Source organism: Polypterus senegalus, chromosome 3 (assembly GCF_016835505.1).
Source record: "Polypterus senegalus isolate Bchr_013 chromosome 3, ASM1683550v1, whole genome shotgun sequence".
NCBI classification, from domain to species: Eukaryota; Metazoa; Chordata; class Cladistia; order Polypteriformes; family Polypteridae; genus Polypterus; species Polypterus senegalus.
Window position 1 is genome coordinate 144646487 of NC_053156.1, and position 17500 is coordinate 144663986.

The following is a 17500-nucleotide window of genomic DNA, read 5'->3' on the forward strand; positions in this document are numbered from 1 at the left end:
ACGTTATTGCGTGTGATTTCCTCTTTTTTTCCCGGAGGGCAAACAAATTACGATGATTAATGAGGTTAAACTGGGCATGACTTAGGTTTTAAAAAAACATGTAACAACTACGACATTTGCATGTGTAATTTAACTTCGGTCCTATTTGTTTATACCTGCCATAAGATGCTTTTGATTAAATCCCAATATGTTGCAGTATACCCACATTGTTTTTTTGTACATCTGAAACAAAAATGGCATTGCCTTTAGTCATGTTGCATTTTATTTCACAAGTTAGTTTATTTACTTTGCAAATGATTAGAATGAATTAGTTAATGTGTATTAAAAGATTTGCTGTACTATCAGATACATACACCAAGACATATTTATCAAACCTGAATCCGTAGAGTCGACACACTTAGCAATAACGGTTCTGTAATGGCTCTTCACCTGATTGTATAGTTCCTTATAGAACCTTTGCTTTCTGGGAATGGTCCTTTGAATACGAATTTGGTTATTTGTGCTTTGAAAACTTTCCTAACCTGTGGACAATACAGAAATCTTTAATGTATAGAAGACTACTTTGCAGGATAGAACAGGTCAAGAAAACCTGAACTCATCCTATGTTATTATATTCAAGAAGAATCATATTAAACCTTCTAGTAATTTATAAATCTGCTATCGCTATTTGTGGAGCTTGTTATGGATCTAAATAAATAAAGGCTGTTTCTGGGTCCTTCACGTGGATGGTTCTTAAGGGAACCAAATATGGTTCCTTAATGGCATTGTTCTGAAGAACCACCCTGGCATCTTTATTTTTAAGAGTGGACTTAGTCGTCTTCATTTTAACAAACAATTATAATCAGCAGCTTCAAAATCACATTCCTTATGTTATCGTCTTAGAATGGCTTTTTAATAAAATGTTCTTTGCAGAGTTTCATTCTCTCCGGTTGAAAACCATCAAACAATTCTGGATATCAGGCAGCCAAGTGGAACCGAAATGGAATTTGCGCTGTGTCTATGTCGAATTCGGGACTGTAGTGTTGCATTTTGTACATGTCATGTATGGCGTATACGGAAAGAAAGTCTAATAGGAATCAGCCCAACATTAAATGAGATGGGGAGAACTAGAGGAAAGTATGGATAAGTCGCCAGTTCAGAATAAAATATGTAAGCCACCTGGACGTTTTACATCAGCTACTGCTGACACTTCCGTCGAGGGACGTGCGCAGGAGGCATATTGTACAATGTCAAGGCATAACGCGTTTGCCGCGGTATAAAACGCATGGATGCCTACAGCTTCATCCCTCAGAGTTTCAGGGCCTTTTCAGAGTTTCACTACTTCTTTTCTGTTTTTTATAACCTATGTAATACTTCTGCCCATGCCACTCCTCGGTTTGATTATATCTGAATAATTACATCCAAGCACCAATGGATCGCTCCTGTTGGGAAGCCCTTTGTTCAGGTGTGCAACTAAATATTACCAAAGTGCTTCAGGCAATCAAAGGAAATTGTTCACTTAGACATCTATCAAATTGTCTAGTTATACAAGAAAAAAAACGAACCTTGTTATATTGAAATGATGGTAAGAATCATTTAGCTTGAAACTCTTAGTTGGGTTAGGATTTTCAAATATGAATTGCACTGTGAAATGTATTACATTTTTTTACTTGTAAAAATTTTCTTTGAAATGAAAAGAGCAAAAAAAAAAAAAAACATGGTCTGATAACGAAATTAAAATGAAATATCATCTAACGTCTTCCACATTTTCCAGTATAATAATATATTTTTCACTTGTTAGCTGCACAGCTATTCATCCAAAGAATGCTGCCAGGCAGGTGTCTTTGAACAGCTGGGGTGGCCATAAAACAATGCAAAGCATTTGAATGAAGGCACACGAACAATACCTTCAAGGAAAACTCCCTACGAAACAAGCCACTGGGCAGTGGTCATTAATACCCACCCAGTCCTCCACAGGAAGTCCTCCGTCCACCATGATATACGTGACGGGTCTAAAAGATGTTTTGGGCTGCATGTAAAGGATATATCAACCCTCCATCCAACACCTTTTAACTAGTTGTGATATATATATATATATATATATATATATATATATATATATATATATATATAAACAAATCTAAAGAAAATACATGCATACACACACCTATATATATATATATATATATATATACACATACACATACGGTATATATGGATGCGTTTATTTAACCGTGTTTTATAGATAGATAGATAGATAGATAAAAATATATGAGTTACTATATTCTGCTATTTATATATTTGAATGAATGTATGTTTCATGTTTCAGAATCAAGTGTCGCACACCACAAAATCAAACGCAGTGTTATCATTGGCTGTGGCGTGTGTGGGAGACCCGTCCTGGGACACTCTAACTTATAGGCGAGAAGGAACCGTATTGTTGTCCACCTTAGAAATAAAAGATCCTTGCGATTTTCGGCACTTACTTTGGCTTGATTCGGAAAAGTGAAACACACACTATGAACCACAAATAGCAGGAACTTGGACTTCAGGCATTACAGCATATTTAAGTAAGCACAGTATACGATTTTCAGATTCAGGCTGCAAACTTTTTTTTTTTCAGTACTCACCCTAGGTGTGTGTATATACAGTATATATATATATATATATATATATATATATATATATATATATATATATATATATATATATATATTTATTTATCTGTAGCAGAGAAAATTTTCTAATTGAATTTCTGAACTAGGGTACATTTCACTATAATAATGAAGACACACTACAAACTCCAAAAGCGCGCTCACTATTTTTGAAATAAGTAAGTAAAATACTTTCCAAAAAACATTTGGAGGTTATTAAACATTATATAACGCTGCTGCTTATATGAGACGTTTATATAAAAATACAGGAAAACGTATGCAAGTCTTTATTTATTTCGCCTATTCGTTATTTCCTAATCCAAACTTTTTGTAATAATATTCTACTTTCATTAAAATATAATTGATCGATTTAAGAGCTTACATATTTCTACATTGATTCCTATTCAGAAACTAACTTACAGAATACTCTTAAATTACGATCACCCAATATTTAAATAAAATGTATACATTTATTTTTAACGGCGAATGTTTTAAAAAATACATGTATTAATATAATGTATTGTTTTTTTTAAAGATTACATTACAGTGAACAAATGTCATGTCAGACAGCGTTACAATCACAAATCTTGTTATTCTTCTTTTATTTTATTAGTTCATTTAACTTAAATATCCAGTAATACGGGAAGAATTGTGTTTTATTATTTATGTCTGAAAATACAGTTTAGTTTACCAAACGACAAAATATTTAATCACTATTTTTTATTTTCTGTAATATTTTATTTCTGTTTCTGCTGTTAATACTTACTCTAATGTGCTTATTATTATTATTTTATTATTATTGGGCATGAGCGGAAAATAAAAGTATTCCAGAAACTTGTCAGCAATTACGGCTGCTAATACAAGTGTTAATGCTACCGCTGGTACTATTCTAGCATTAAAAATAATAATAACAGCAGCATTTTTGATTATTTTTATTATCGAGCTTATATATTAGTATGATTAGGTCTATTGCTTTAATCAAATCGCTACTAAAGTTATGAATTACATAATAATCCATTGTAGTACAGTTTTGTGTTAAAACCACACACTTTTTTGTAGTTTTGTTTCTATCAAGTTTAGCAGCAGCATCGACCTCACTGAGCTATAATTTATTTAAAAACCGAGTCATGTATAGCATGGATGTACTAACTATTTAAGTATTGTTATTATTATTATTATAAATAATAATAATACTTCAGATGATGGTAATTTGCTCAGTGTTGATACTACTAGCCGAGTGCGGCAAACTGTATTAAAAGTAGTAGTATCCCTAATATTATTACATTTTTAATTAGAATTTTAAAATTGTTTGAAATAATACTTCTGACTTAGTTTGCTCATGTTAAGGGAATCAGTGGGCTAATTTGCTATTTATTAGACATTAATTTACATATTTACAGCGGCAGTATAACAAGAAAAAACAAAATGTCAGCGTTGCTGTAAACTGACCAGCTTACTCTTAATTCATTGAACAGCTCCATTGCAGTGTCTGTCGTTGAACATTCCGCAGAGAGATATGTGCACTTTTGCAGGTGCCCAGGTAAAAATAAGACACATACCTACCAAGTGAAGCTGACATAAGTTTTCGCAGTTTAGCGGTGTACGGCCGCACGTTGTGGGGCGGTGCGCGCGGCGCAGGTCGCTGCGGTCGGTCAGGATCATCGGTACCCTTCAGTGGTTTATCTTTCAGAGGTTCCGCCGCACCATCTCTCTCTCTCCCTCTCCCCCTCTCTCTCTCTCTCTCTCTCTCGCTCTCTCTCAAGTGACCCTGATTTTGAAGCTCGTTCTTCCTTTCTAACTCCAGATCTATATAGTTCAAAACCAGAGTCAATAGTGCGTTTTGGAATATAGTTTGACAAAAGTGATGGCAGCAATAAAGTGGGGAAAAAGCATAAAAAATAAAGCTACTTCAGTTCAAAGCGGCAAAGCAGCGTGTGCTGTAGTGGCGTGTTCCTCAATCTGATCATTGGTCCTTGTCTCTAAAGGCCATGCTCCGACTTGAGAGCTGACAGGTTGAAGGGTGCGCTCATCCACTCGTATTACATAACCAGGGCCGCCACTGCAGCACACAACATGTCGCCTAATCGCTGCTGCACGTATCGTGACCCAAATTCTCTTAGAGCCGGCGAACAATACAACTCGCGAGTAACTATAGTAAACTTACACCATTACCGGGCTTAGCTCTCGTGTCCAGGTAAGGAGAAAGCTTTGATTTAAGCACGTAGAAAAGAGTGGAAATGCTGCAATTGTAGTGTAAGGGAGCTGAAAATCGCTGGCCTCTTCATATGTGTATTGTGACATAGAGATACTTGGCATTCTGGGTTAACAGATTCTGTCATGTAATCAGGGTGCTCGTCTCCTTCTCGCTTTACTAGAGTTTGTGAAATAGGGAAAAACGCCGCCACTCTTCTGTGTCAGAACTGTAAGTGACAGGAAGAGGTACTAAAGCGAGGAATAACATATCGGACTGAATGAAGTTGTTAAACGAATCGTGCTACACATTCTTAAAGTGATTCATTATTTAGGAAACATAACACGACCTAAAAAAACACTACTAAACCTGCTTCGTCTACTTCAGGGGTACGGGGTATTCAGGAAACCTCTAAGATATTAGAGCAGCCCTGATATTAACGGATTTGTAGTGTGCTTTTGAATGACAGAAAAGTCTTCGGGTTTTATAACGTCAGTGTTATTGTGGATATGCAGCCGGCTGTAACTGTCAACATTAACTTAATTACTAAAGCAAACTGACATTCATTCGATTATAAGTAGTACATGAAAAATGGACGGCCATGCGTGCGCACACGCGCAGATAAGACACATACACATAGATAGATAGATAGATAGATAGATAGATAGATAGATAGATAGATAGATAGATAGATAGATAGAGAAGTAAAGGTAAAAGTATGTAGTGTATGTACAGAGGACAGATACAATATACACATACTTTTAAAGTTGGGTTATGGCCCTGTGTACATTGCATGTTGTCTAAATAGTATAGCTGAAATTCTACTTGTATGTCTTCTCAGAACATTGACAATAATAAAATACCGACAAAAGACACCCACATACAGAATACTACAATAACACAAATAATTACATTTATATATATATATATATATATATATATATATATATATATATATATACACACACACACATACATATGCGTGTGTGTTTTATTTAGCAGATACTTTATCACATATATATTATTGAGAGGACGCGGCAGATGTTTGCCGACTGGCCGGCCAACTAATATGTTATAAGTAACCACCTATAATAATCATAAGTATAACAACATATGTCTGATCAGAAACACAAAACATATCTACACTAGCTCTAAACTAGTCATTTCAATCTGTCCTTGTCAATAGAGATACATAACAATACAAATTACTTTTATCATCTAAGGGATAGGCGTAGCCTAACGTGATCAGAACACATAGCGATAGTTTTTTATTATTATTATTTATTTCTCCATCATATAGGTCACAAAAATGTAAGATGCATTACTTAACTTCCTTAACGGGATCAAAAGTATAGACATTTGCGCAATTAAATATAATTCCCATACAGGTTATAACATAATGACATTTTTGAAAGACTTCGCTGGCTTCTGCAAACTATTGTTAATTTTACGCAAAGTAATGTAATATGTAAAATTAACATTAAATATGAACTTATTACATAAGGCACACCTGTAACGTTTCCTTTATTGTTGCTTTAAAGCCAGAAGTTTGGCTGCAATCGCCATTATCACCTTTCATTTGTATTCCCAATTGATTCCAATATTAGGTCGCGAGCGCCCGATTCTGTTCCAGCAGCGACAGGGTCAAGGTAGGGATACCAGTCCTTCACAGAACACGCTCCCACCGTCACACCAGGTTTACTCAGCACGAAGGTATTTGAAACTTATAGGGTATGCAATAGCGTCAAACAACATTGCCCATCCTGATTGGAAATAACATACTTCAAACTAATTTTGATGTATACATTAATGTAGATAGATAGATAGATAGATAGATAGATAGATAGATAGATAGATATTCCATGCAGCGGGCACTATCAACGAATCTACTGCATAAAACGAGTAACGGGCCATGTAGTCCGTTAAACCAGCGGTATTGCAGTAACACTCAAGATGTGTGTGTAAAAACAACATTCCCTCAAATATTAGTAGAAAACTTCAAGAAGCAATTTTAATTTGCGTTAATTTAACTAATAAACATTCCTTGTGCATGTCTAAGAAAAGTCCACAACCCCGCAAGTGATCTACACAGACAGAGGTAACCCCCGCTAATGCTCCTCAGATCTTCAGGATTCAACTGCTCGTCAGTTTCAGTGGAAAAAAATGTACTTTGTGCAGGTATTTGAATCCAAACTCACACAAATTAATTGGAGGTTTACTCTGCACTTTTAAATAAACTTCTTTTATTAGAAATCTCTGTGCCGATTATGTTTATTTTAACTTGAAACTAAATATTTAAACATTCAAATAATATATTAACAGATCAACAGTTAATATAACAACTAAAATCATTTGCTAAAATATAAAGAAAAGAAATTAAAATACAAATCCTGTAATACTACCTGCTCGCGGAGCACTTCTGCAGGTCTGAGTTCTTTTTTTTCTGAAAATGGAAATACTCAGACCAGGGATTAAGTGTAGTTTTTATTGGCCGTGTCCCTTTTTTTCTAGAAAAGCCCAGAAACCCTATTGAGACCATTTAAAAGTTCTCCATCTTCTTCAAACTGTCGCCACTCAGTCCACAAAAACTTTGGTGCTGCTAATTCATGCATAAGGCGCTATGAATCCAGAATAAACATACTGGGGTAGAAGTGGGCGCTGTTTTGGTTGGGAAAATGAGAAATCAGCAAAGAAACTGTTTAAAATACATTTTAGCATAAACTGCTCCTGAAAAAACAATTTCACCGCAACCTTTAGAGCATGTTTAAAAAGAAGCACTGATACGAAACGACAGCAATCGACATGAAATGTTATTCAATTACTTACGCAATGTAATTATTTTAAACACAAAAATAGATAATGTTTATGGTAATTATTTTAAAAAATTAGTTTCTTGTAAAAGTAAATTTAATGTGAACATGGCTGCAGAATTGTTTTTGCGGTTTTGTCTGTGTGTTTAATCAACACGTCTTACATTTTTTGAATTGCGTTACATTTTGACAATAGGAATTTGGCGCAAGTATCTGTATGCATAGTATACATAAATCTGTTTAAATTATCAAATGATATTGGTTATTATTTACATTTTGCATTAAGTAAAGATATTAACATTTATATGTGATAGATAGATAGATAGATAGATAGATAGATAGATAGATAGATAGATAGATAGATATATCAAGAATCCTGCAGTTTCGAACTCCTAATTGCTGTCTGTAACATTTTTGAAACTCCTCAAACTTCAGGTAGCATTATACTTACAAGATGGGATCTCTATCCATATTTCTTTCTCCTCACTGGATTTGATACCTTGAGCTAATTTGGAAGTGCCCCCCTCGGTTGGAACAAAATGATGCTTAAGACGCATAAATTAGGTTGTTGTACAATGAAGCAGAAGCCCCATTGTAGCTCTTTCACTCGGCACCGAGGTGCTTGTGTTTGGTCAAAGTGCTCTCTAAGTTTATAGAAAGTATAGCATTCACCAGAAAGAAGGGCAGTGGTCCAGCTGACCTCAGACACGCCGGGTCTAACAATGAGATGGTATAAAATAGCGCAACTAACGGTGCGAGGTATCTACTAGAGGTGGACTTCACGTACATCAAATGTTTTAATTGATGGGGGAATAAAAACGAAAAGCCATAGTCAAAGGCAGGGCAGGGGGAGGGCGGAATCGGTTAATCAAATATTTTGTTTGGCATCATACTTCCCTTAATATGAAACTAACTACATTTTGCCCAATTATCTCGCTAAGATGTCAATGACTATTGTTTGCTCGTTTGCGCCGTCGCTCCGCCCACTATGTTTGTCGTAAACCTGGCGCCTGGCTACAATAAACCCGAGATAAGAGCGCCCAGGGCTCGCCTCCTTCTCCAAGGCGATCAATCGGATCTCAGGCGGACTACAAGCACTCTCTTACGTAGACATCCACAAGGAGAGAGCTAACACAACAACACGGCTCATCCGCTCCACAAATCCACCTTGTGTGCCGAAACATGTCGTTGAGCCCAAAGCACACGACGCCTTTCTCAGTCACTGATATTTTGAGCCCCATCGAGGAGACCTACAAGAAGTTTAGTGGCATGGACAGCACAGGAAACCTCACTTCTCCGCTGGGAGCCTACCGGCAACCCCAGGTTTCTCAGCCTGGCATGCAACAACACACCATGGGCCACAACGCCACCGTGGCGGCTACGACCTACCACATGCCACACGGGGTGTCTCAGTTTTCTCATAGTGCCATGGGAGGCTACTGCAACGGAAGTATTGGCAACATGGGGGACCTGCCGTCCTACCAAGAAACCATGAGAAATAGCGCAGCAGCCACTGGATGGTACGGAGCCAACCCGGACCCCAGATATTCAACAAGTAAGTTTATAATTTACAAGATAGATAGATAGATAGATAGGGCGCTATATGAAAACATGTCCAATAGTAGTGTATGATAGATAGATAGAGATAGATAGATGATAAAAATAATTACCAAAAGTAGTGTGTGATAGATGAAAAAATGTCCAATAGTAGTGTGATAGATAGATAGATAAGCCACTATATAAAATAAATACTAATGGTAGTGTATATTAGATAGATAGCGCACATGAAATCTGATTATTATATGAGACAAACCAACAGATCTGAAAGGTGTTACAGCAAAGAGAATATTTCAGTGTGTGTCTGCGTTGTGTGTTAGTAAAGTTTTTTTTTTTTTTTTGTCACCGGTGTTCGTTACTATATATTAACCATAAAATTACTGTCATACAAGTGCACGTGCTGAAGAGAAATGCAGAGTTACAGATATATACCAGAAATATATATGTATATCTGTTATATACATACACAGTGTGTGTGTGTGTATATATATATATATATATATATATATATATATATATATATATATATGCTGCCTGCAGCTTGTCTGTCTTGTTAATTTGAGCACAGCAGAGGTCACTTTCAAGTGTAGTTACCCTTATACAGTGCCTTTCATAGACCATGCCACCCGGAATTGTTTTTGTGCCGTTTGATGAAAAAAGACGCCTCCGGCACTCGGCTCCTTGTACGTCCTTTTGAACCCTGGGACGAGTGAGTTGCTTCTGTTCCAGCTAAGTTATTGACTGCTCTCTTGTTTCCCCGCAGTTTCCAGATTCATGGGACCTTCCACGGGCATGAACATGGCGGGAATGGGAACCTTAACAGGGATGGCCGAGGCAACCAAGTCGATGGCACCATTGCACGCTGCCCCAAGGAGAAAAAGGAGAGTGCTCTTCTCTCAGGCACAGGTCTACGAGCTCGAACGGAGGTTTAAACAACAAAAATATCTCTCGGCTCCTGAGAGGGAACACCTGGCCAGCATGATTCACCTAACCCCGACCCAAGTTAAAATCTGGTTTCAGAATCATCGGTATAAGATGAAACGACAAGCCAAGGACAAAGCAACCCAGCAACTTCAGCACGAGAACAGTTTGTGCCAACAGCAGCAGTCCCCGCGGCGAGTGGCAGTGCCAGTGCTGGTCAAGGATGGTAAACCATGCCAAAACGGCTCTGGCACGCCAACACCCGGTCAACAACAAGTTCAGCAACAGCAGCAAACCGGGTCGAGTGGGGTTATGGCAGCTTCTAACAACGCCATCACTCAGCACCAAAACCAGCAGGTGAACCCGTTAGCGCAGGCCCCAGACCTGGAGGAAATGTCACCGAGCCCTTCGTCTCTACACAGCCAAATTACCAATATGGCGCAGATAGACACTTCGGCTGTAGATTACACCACCAACATGGTCAGCCCTAACCTACTGTATGGTAGGACATGGTAGGACCAGCTGGGCCACTTTGTTTTATTTCTTGGAAATTAAGTACGACACAAGAAATTAACAAATACAAAAAAAAAAACGAAGAAAGTGAGGCACGTTACTTCCTTTTTGCAGTGGCCGAAGCCCAGAGCACTCTGTGATCCGGAGGACTTCCCTTCACCGAGGAGGGCGGCTCACTTTGACATTGCGGGATGCGCAAAACACGCGGGACGAAGACGCGCGCACCCGACTGCGCGCGCAGCAGAAACCGTTTGAGTGCTGTTATTTACTTTTATAATATCAGTTTTGGTTTTTTTTTTGTTTTTTATTTCCACGGGACACTGAATAGGATATGTTACTGTATTAAATTTTTCTTCAACTGAACTGTGAATGCTGCTCCACTAACTGCAACCCCGCAAAGGGATACGAAAAAATATGCGATTTTTTTAAAGGTGACATAAATAAAATAACTAAAAATCCAAGTGGAAATCCATTCGAAGACCTAGAATATGGCAGTTAATATTTTAAGTAAACTATATAGGTATTGTAAAATTCTTTAGACGCGTAGAAATAACCTCCTTAGGCACTGTATATTTGGCTAACACCTAAGAGTTGAGACCTGTGTATGATAATGTTTTAAGAAAGTCTTAATCAAAGCAACATTTCTGTTTAATTTTATTTTATTTTTTTTTGTAATTTAAAGGAAGACACGTGGTGGCTGCTGTATATATGTTACAAACCAATTGAACTTTAACAATAAATCACTTGAAGCATAACCTATTTCTGAAGAATTAATTTTATAAGGATGCTGTTGAAGTGCATTTTCATTAGAATCTGATTGAACACAAATTGAACTGCAACTCAAGGTCGATGGGGGTGTTTGAATGTTGTTGGTCCTGATGCAAAAGCCCCCACACAAATCCCCCCCGCCCACCCACACACACATACCGCACCCCCGAGCCACTGCATGAAATATGCCAGGACAAGGAAGTAGCGCCATGGCACACCCACTTCCTTAAAATAAAACGACTCAGGAAATTAAACATTCAGTTTCATTAAAATACAGAAAATAATTGGAACATTTCGAAACGCGCGGATTTCTGTTAAGTTTTATTTCAATATGCTGATTTACTGGCCAAAAGCTTCCATTTCTTATTTTCGATTATTGCAACTCTGTTCCCCATATGAATGCGGACAGCTGTTTAATGGATTTGTTTGTTTTTTGTTGTCAGTTTTAAGACCGTTCCAATGGTTTATTTCTGTTCAATCAGTGCACCTGGTTTAAGAAATACAAAGTCGGTATTTTCTTAACACCAACTTTAAACAAATAAATTATTACTATTACATTTTCTGCATAGTGAACTGTTTATTTATGACATCAAGTCTTCTGCGGCCCAAACGACGCATTACTGTTTCTCTTTATTCGACAAGATGTGCCGCCGGCGACAGTTCCTAAAAACACATCTTTTAAGGTTCTCGGTCTTAAATCATTTTTCAGATAATGGTGTCTTAATTTACAGGGAACATAGTATAAATAACACACGTAAAATATTAAATACACCGACAATAAACTGAAATAATATGTATGACTTCAAGTGGCAGTCTTTTTGAAATATCAAGAACTTACTGCTTCTTCAACCTTCACACGGCGTGATCGCCAGAAATCAGTTCTGGGATTCTTCCCAGTCATATCGGCTGTATCATTTTATTGGACCGCATTCTCCTTAGCTAAAAAGTAAGGTTTAATAAAGAATTCCTTTTACTTATTCTAAATATTAAATACCGAAAAGATTGAGAAAATCAAATATCACGTGAAATATTAACTTCAAACAATAAATCGTTCTGAAAGCATTTTGCACTTATAATATTCGATTTCGGGGCAGTCCTAATACGAAAATATCCCTGTGTAATAATGACAATAAATAAATACATTTATATAGCGCCTTCCCCATGCTCAATCTTTATAAAGGTATAAATAAGCAATTGCGCATATTTTATATTTAATATCGCAGATAATTCTAGATTTCTATATCTATATAGACCATTCTCTCACTATATATATATATATATATATATATATATATATATATATATATATATATATATATATATATATATATATATATATATATATAAAATACACACACACACACAATCTCTATCTGACATTCACGATCACCTTTACAGGCTCATCTGATTATCAGCTACAGAAATGTCCATTTTTGTTTATCAGAGTAAGCAATTTGCGTGTGCAGATGTAATGGATTTTTTTTTTAATTCACATATACCTAATACTTGTGCTATAAATGGACAAATACACTGGAAAAAATTCTTAAACGTCACCCATTAAAACAAATGACAGCATATACAAAACAACACTGATCATGGCCGATAACGGACTTTGCTGGCTCAGTACATCAGGAATCTCATCAGATGGAGACCGAGGATGCTTCATTTGTACAAGTTCGTAGCCGTCAAAGCCTCACAGCAGTAAGCGTTGTATTGCTTAGGTGTGCTCGAGAATTCCCTAGTAAAATCTTCACGAATTTTAGAATCAGGAGCACTCTTATTTTATTTCTAACTTAATTACTAGCTTGAAAAATAATAAAAGAATAAATGTACGCTCCCCCACACTCTCGGGCGTTGTATATTAAATTTACCAATACATTAATATATTAATAAAGACAACGACGCCTGCCACAAATAACGCACTTTTCTGCTCGCTTATATACTTTTTACGCGCACTACTAACTACTTAGAATTCGGGAGGAAAAAAAGTAACAATTGCATTTTTTTTCCTTCTCGTGGCGGTATAATTAAAACGGATACTGCCCAACATGTTGCTTAGCTGTGAAACTTCATTACAATACGAATTTCTGAATAGGTGAAACTCATTAACTTAAGAGGTGGATAAGCATCTTTATTGAAAGAGCGGGAAATGTTCTTCTTAAATTGTTACTTAGCAACCGAAATGTTTAAGGACAAGAGGTACAAATGTGGAAGGTTTAAATGACTAAAACGCACCTGCGGTAGCTTACAGCTTAAAAAGAAGGGTTTGGATATAGCTTTGCTATTGTTACATTTAAAAAATGTATCATTTATTTCTTTGAAGCAGAGATTTTTTTTTTTTTTGCATTGAATAGTTAATGCATGCACCATATCCCCTACAAATCATACGTACAAATCTCCACTGCTCGAACATACGTTTACACAATGAATGGAAAACCAACAGCAATGCCACAAATGAGGCGAAAGCTCTTTGGCATAAATAATAAAAAGAATTACTCGTTAGAATGGTGCAATGACGAAAATGACAGTTACAAAGGCTAGAAATGGCTGCATTAATCGGTATCTGGGACGTTAAAAACTGTGCTACCTGGACTAGAAGATCGCCAAACGATTAAGAGTTCGTCTAGCTCTTAACTGACGTGCAGAAGATCAGCGATGAGATGAAAAACTAAAATATGACAGCTTGCACATACTTATTTGTCATCTTCGGGGATATGCCAATCCAACAATTTTCTTAAAAATAATGCAAATATGAATACTGATAGTAGCAACCTTAAATTCCAAAAACCCATCCGCATTATACATTAACCCAAAAGTATTTTACTCGAACTAAAAAAAAGTCTCTATACACCAAATGGAGACCATACAAGTTCAAATTTAACATTTAGCGTCATGGAAATAAAGAAAAAAAAAAACACAACTGGCACAGTTCGTGTGCTTCATTAATGCTGCGTAGAAGGAAGCTATCTAATTTGAACTTTGGTGTGCAGACATCTGATTAATTTGGAAATGAAAGATTAGCGACTTACACATTCGGTATTTTAAAACCGCACCTGGGATACAGAAGCACGATCGTGGACGTGAACTGTACTTTAACATCGAGCAAATAGCGTCATTTAATACCATGGCATTATGGATCACTGTTTTCAAAGGTAATCGACTTGGTGACATTTTATATGACGCTCGCATCAGCTTAGCTTTCTGTCACAACACTGTCACGCAATCTTGTTAAAAAACAATTTTGGAAAAACTGCACAAAAGCTTAAACAATTTTTTCAGTTTCTTTGCCGTACAATTTTGAACAAAACGAGCCCGCCCAGGCAAAAAAGGAACTGGTGTGTCGTTTTAAAAACAATATTGAAACAGAAATACAGTTCCGCGAATTCAGTAAACTACACATAATGGTGTCTAGAATCTAGATGCTTTATAGAGGAATAATTTGGTTCAAAGGTCAAAGTTACGTGAGAGTGACTAAACTGCAGATTCAACAGTTTATTGATAACACGCACAGCCACTCGAGAAACATAATAAGGCACTAAGGAGGCCAACCAGCTGACATTCTCGTCTTCAAAACCTCCGGCAGACGCGCACGGCGCCTTCCTCCCTCCGCGCACTCGCACATCGGCGCTTCATTCTGTATTCATGAAACTAACTAGACTCGTCCTCGAGTCCATTCGGAGTTTTGGGAATGCAAAGCTTCATTCATCCTTCGTTTAACCGACAAAGGTGCAGAGCAGGGAAAGTAAAGTCTAGGGAATATGGATGACCTGAAAGTCGGGGATCGGTTCAAGGATCACTTGAATATGAGCACACCAGCGCTAGTGCGAACCTTTAAAAACGGAGGGATTGACGTGAACCATCTCTGAAGATGACCGAATGGACATAATCCGTAAAAGCCTGCAATTTTAAATGAACCCATGTAATAAAAATGGTTTTAAAAAGAAAGAGAGCTGACCTCCCCCCAACACGCCTAACACCCGTGAGTTCAACTGCAATTTCGGTGAGGAACGAGTATTAGAAAGATAGAATTTAGTGGAATCATACCAATGCCACAATATAAAAATCCAAATTGGGGTGCGTGAGAAACTGGGATGCTTTGGATTATGTAATTGACTCTGATGTTATGGATTTTTTCGTTTTGTAGGTAGAAGGAAACGGAAAAAGTAAACACTTCATATCAAAAGTGAGCAATCGAAAATAAACCGAATAACTCATATTTCCAAATTGGTACTTTAATTAGGATGAAAAACATATGTTTAATGCACATTATGCGGTGTAAAACTTTACATCCCGAATCGGACTAGCAACTATATGCAAAACCAACTGTAAGAACTTATTTCTGATTCTGAAATGGTTTTTCTTTTTTTACATGACCGTTACTTACGTTTACGGGAAAACTTACAGAAGAGTTAAAATCAATTCAATTAAAAAAAAAAAAGTTATATTTCAGGATACACATATTTTACAGCCGCCATCCCGGATTAGACACAATAAATTCTTTTTACAAACGACTCTATTTTCGACAGTAGTCCTGGGTTTCATTAAATTTATAGAGGGATGATTAAAACACAGACATAAACATAAAGGTTGTGTCGCTATTATCAGCTTTAATTCAGGGGTTGCTACTGGGAATCAAAGCCGATAATAAATAAATAAACACATAAATAAATGACGAAAGAAAAACGACCGAACAGAAGACGTCCCTCACTTTACATACTTCCGAAGGATCAGTAGACTGGAGGCAGGAGGATTTTTTTTACGTTAATTTAGTTATTATTTCTTTGTGCAGGGCTAGCGTACCCTGAAGTAAATGCTAAAAGCCCCACTCTGAAAAAGAAACGCAAACTTTACAAACGTAAGATTATTTTTTCAATACTAATCTCAGTTAATTTAGATAACACTAATGGCATTAACCTATGTACAAGTCAAACCAGAAAATATATTTTCACATCTTACAATGCAATCGGAAAACAGATTTCAAATCAACAGTGAATGGGAAAGAAAGTTATAAATTAAACCAGTTTTCCTTTGAGGAAAAAGAAATGCGAGCAATGTAGAAGTTGATATAGGGTGTGTGCTGAAAGAAATGATTACAGATGACAATATTTACAATATATTTCACATCTGCAAAACGTAATTTAAAACAAAAGAATTTGAATATTTTAATTGAAAAGGGGAAAAAAAGCTCATGTCATGTTTTAAAAACAAGAGTTCAAAAAATCAACACACACATAAATGAAAACTTTACTTAAGATTTTATTTGTGTTTTCAGTTCTGTTGAGAACACATTCTGCAGTTTTTTTAGCCACAAATTACAATGGATAAACAATGTAATATAAAATACTGACATTTTTGAGGATAAAAATTTCAAAACTTAACAAATCATACAATAGGTAAAAGAAATTGTCTATTGTGTAAATGATGTTCTGACAACGTTTTACAGTATTTGTGTGTTGTGGTTTTATTTAAAAAAAGTGTAAATACATAAAAAAAATTGTAAGAAATTAAACAAGGAAATATTTATAGAATTACAAATGAAATGATTTTGCAATTGATAATGCCAACAATTAATTTCAGACTGCAGAAATAGGGTTGGGGTGGTTGGGGGAGGAGGGCGCTACACACAAATCCACAAAACTAATGTCTTAACTGTAACAGATTAATCTAGTTGGGGGAAAAAAAAGCACTGTTCACAATAAAAAAGGAACCATAATTATGAGAAAATAAGATACTAAATAGGCTTTCGCTTTCCACCGAGGCAGTGTCCCTTTTTGTGATATGGTGCATACTGTACTTATTACAGTCAGTTCCAGCTGTATCTTCCTGAAGCAGGTGGCAGGGGATAATTCCTCCCAGAATTGTATCCCTACAAAAAACAAAAATGAAAATTAAGTGTAAATATCATTAACAAATGTTTGGCCATACAATGAATTAGCAGTATACAAATCACTGTGATGAACTCCACTTGCTCCATTTATGAGTACCATTCTATTACAAGTGTTTTGCTGTACTTATCATACATGCTTTTAATATTTCCTTCATAATTCATTTAAAATGTTAACCTTGAAGTGATTTAAAGGTAATATAGTACTTTTCTTTATAAAGCA

The 17500-nt window shown here is 36.3% G+C and overlaps 2 protein-coding genes and 1 long non-coding RNA gene across 6 annotated transcripts in view; 1 reads left to right on the plus strand and 2 right to left on the minus strand.

The window, feature by feature from the left end:
• The window catches only part of LOC120525597, a 141660-nt gene extending 137331 nt beyond the window's left edge, over nucleotides 1–4329 (minus strand). For 2 of the 3 annotated variants that reach the window (XR_005632977.1, XR_005632979.1), the window contains exon 1: nucleotides 4197–4329. This is a non-coding gene — a long non-coding RNA (uncharacterized LOC120525597). Of the gene's footprint in view, nucleotides 1–4192 lie in introns of all 3 variants that reach the window. The other variant, XR_005632978.1, reaches the window with a different exon arrangement.
• A 4117-nt stretch (nucleotides 4330–8446) lies between these two features.
• On the plus strand, nucleotides 8447–10704 carry LOC120526823 (homeobox protein Nkx-2.4-like). Its single transcript, XM_039749961.1, has 2 exons — nucleotides 8447–9189; nucleotides 9955–10704. The coding sequence occupies exons 1-2, from the start codon at nucleotides 8817–8819 to the stop codon at nucleotides 10626–10628; spliced, it is 1047 nt and encodes a 348-aa protein (XP_039605895.1). The 5' UTR covers nucleotides 8447–8816; the 3' UTR covers nucleotides 10629–10704.
• A 6166-nt stretch (nucleotides 10705–16870) lies between these two features.
• Nucleotides 16871–17500, minus strand: part of xrn2 (5'-3' exoribonuclease 2) — a 256764-nt gene continuing 256134 nt past the window's right edge. For both annotated transcript variants that reach the window (XM_039748021.1, XM_039748020.1), the window contains one exon: nucleotides 16871–17259. In XM_039748021.1, the coding sequence (XP_039603955.1) occupies nucleotides 17197–17259 (63 nt within the window). In that variant the 3' untranslated portion in view covers nucleotides 16871–17196. The remainder of the gene's footprint in view (nucleotides 17260–17500) is intronic.

Excerpts from the sequence above, each read along its gene's own strand:
- LOC120526823 (XM_039749961.1), top strand. The coding sequence starts at position 8,817 with ATGTCGTTGAGCCCAAAGCACACGACGCCTTTCTCAGTCACTGATATT. Across the intron at positions 9,190-9,954 it reads GGACCCCAGATATTCAACAA|TTTCCAGATTCATGGGACCT; the intron begins GTAAGTTTATAA and ends GTTTCCCCGCAG.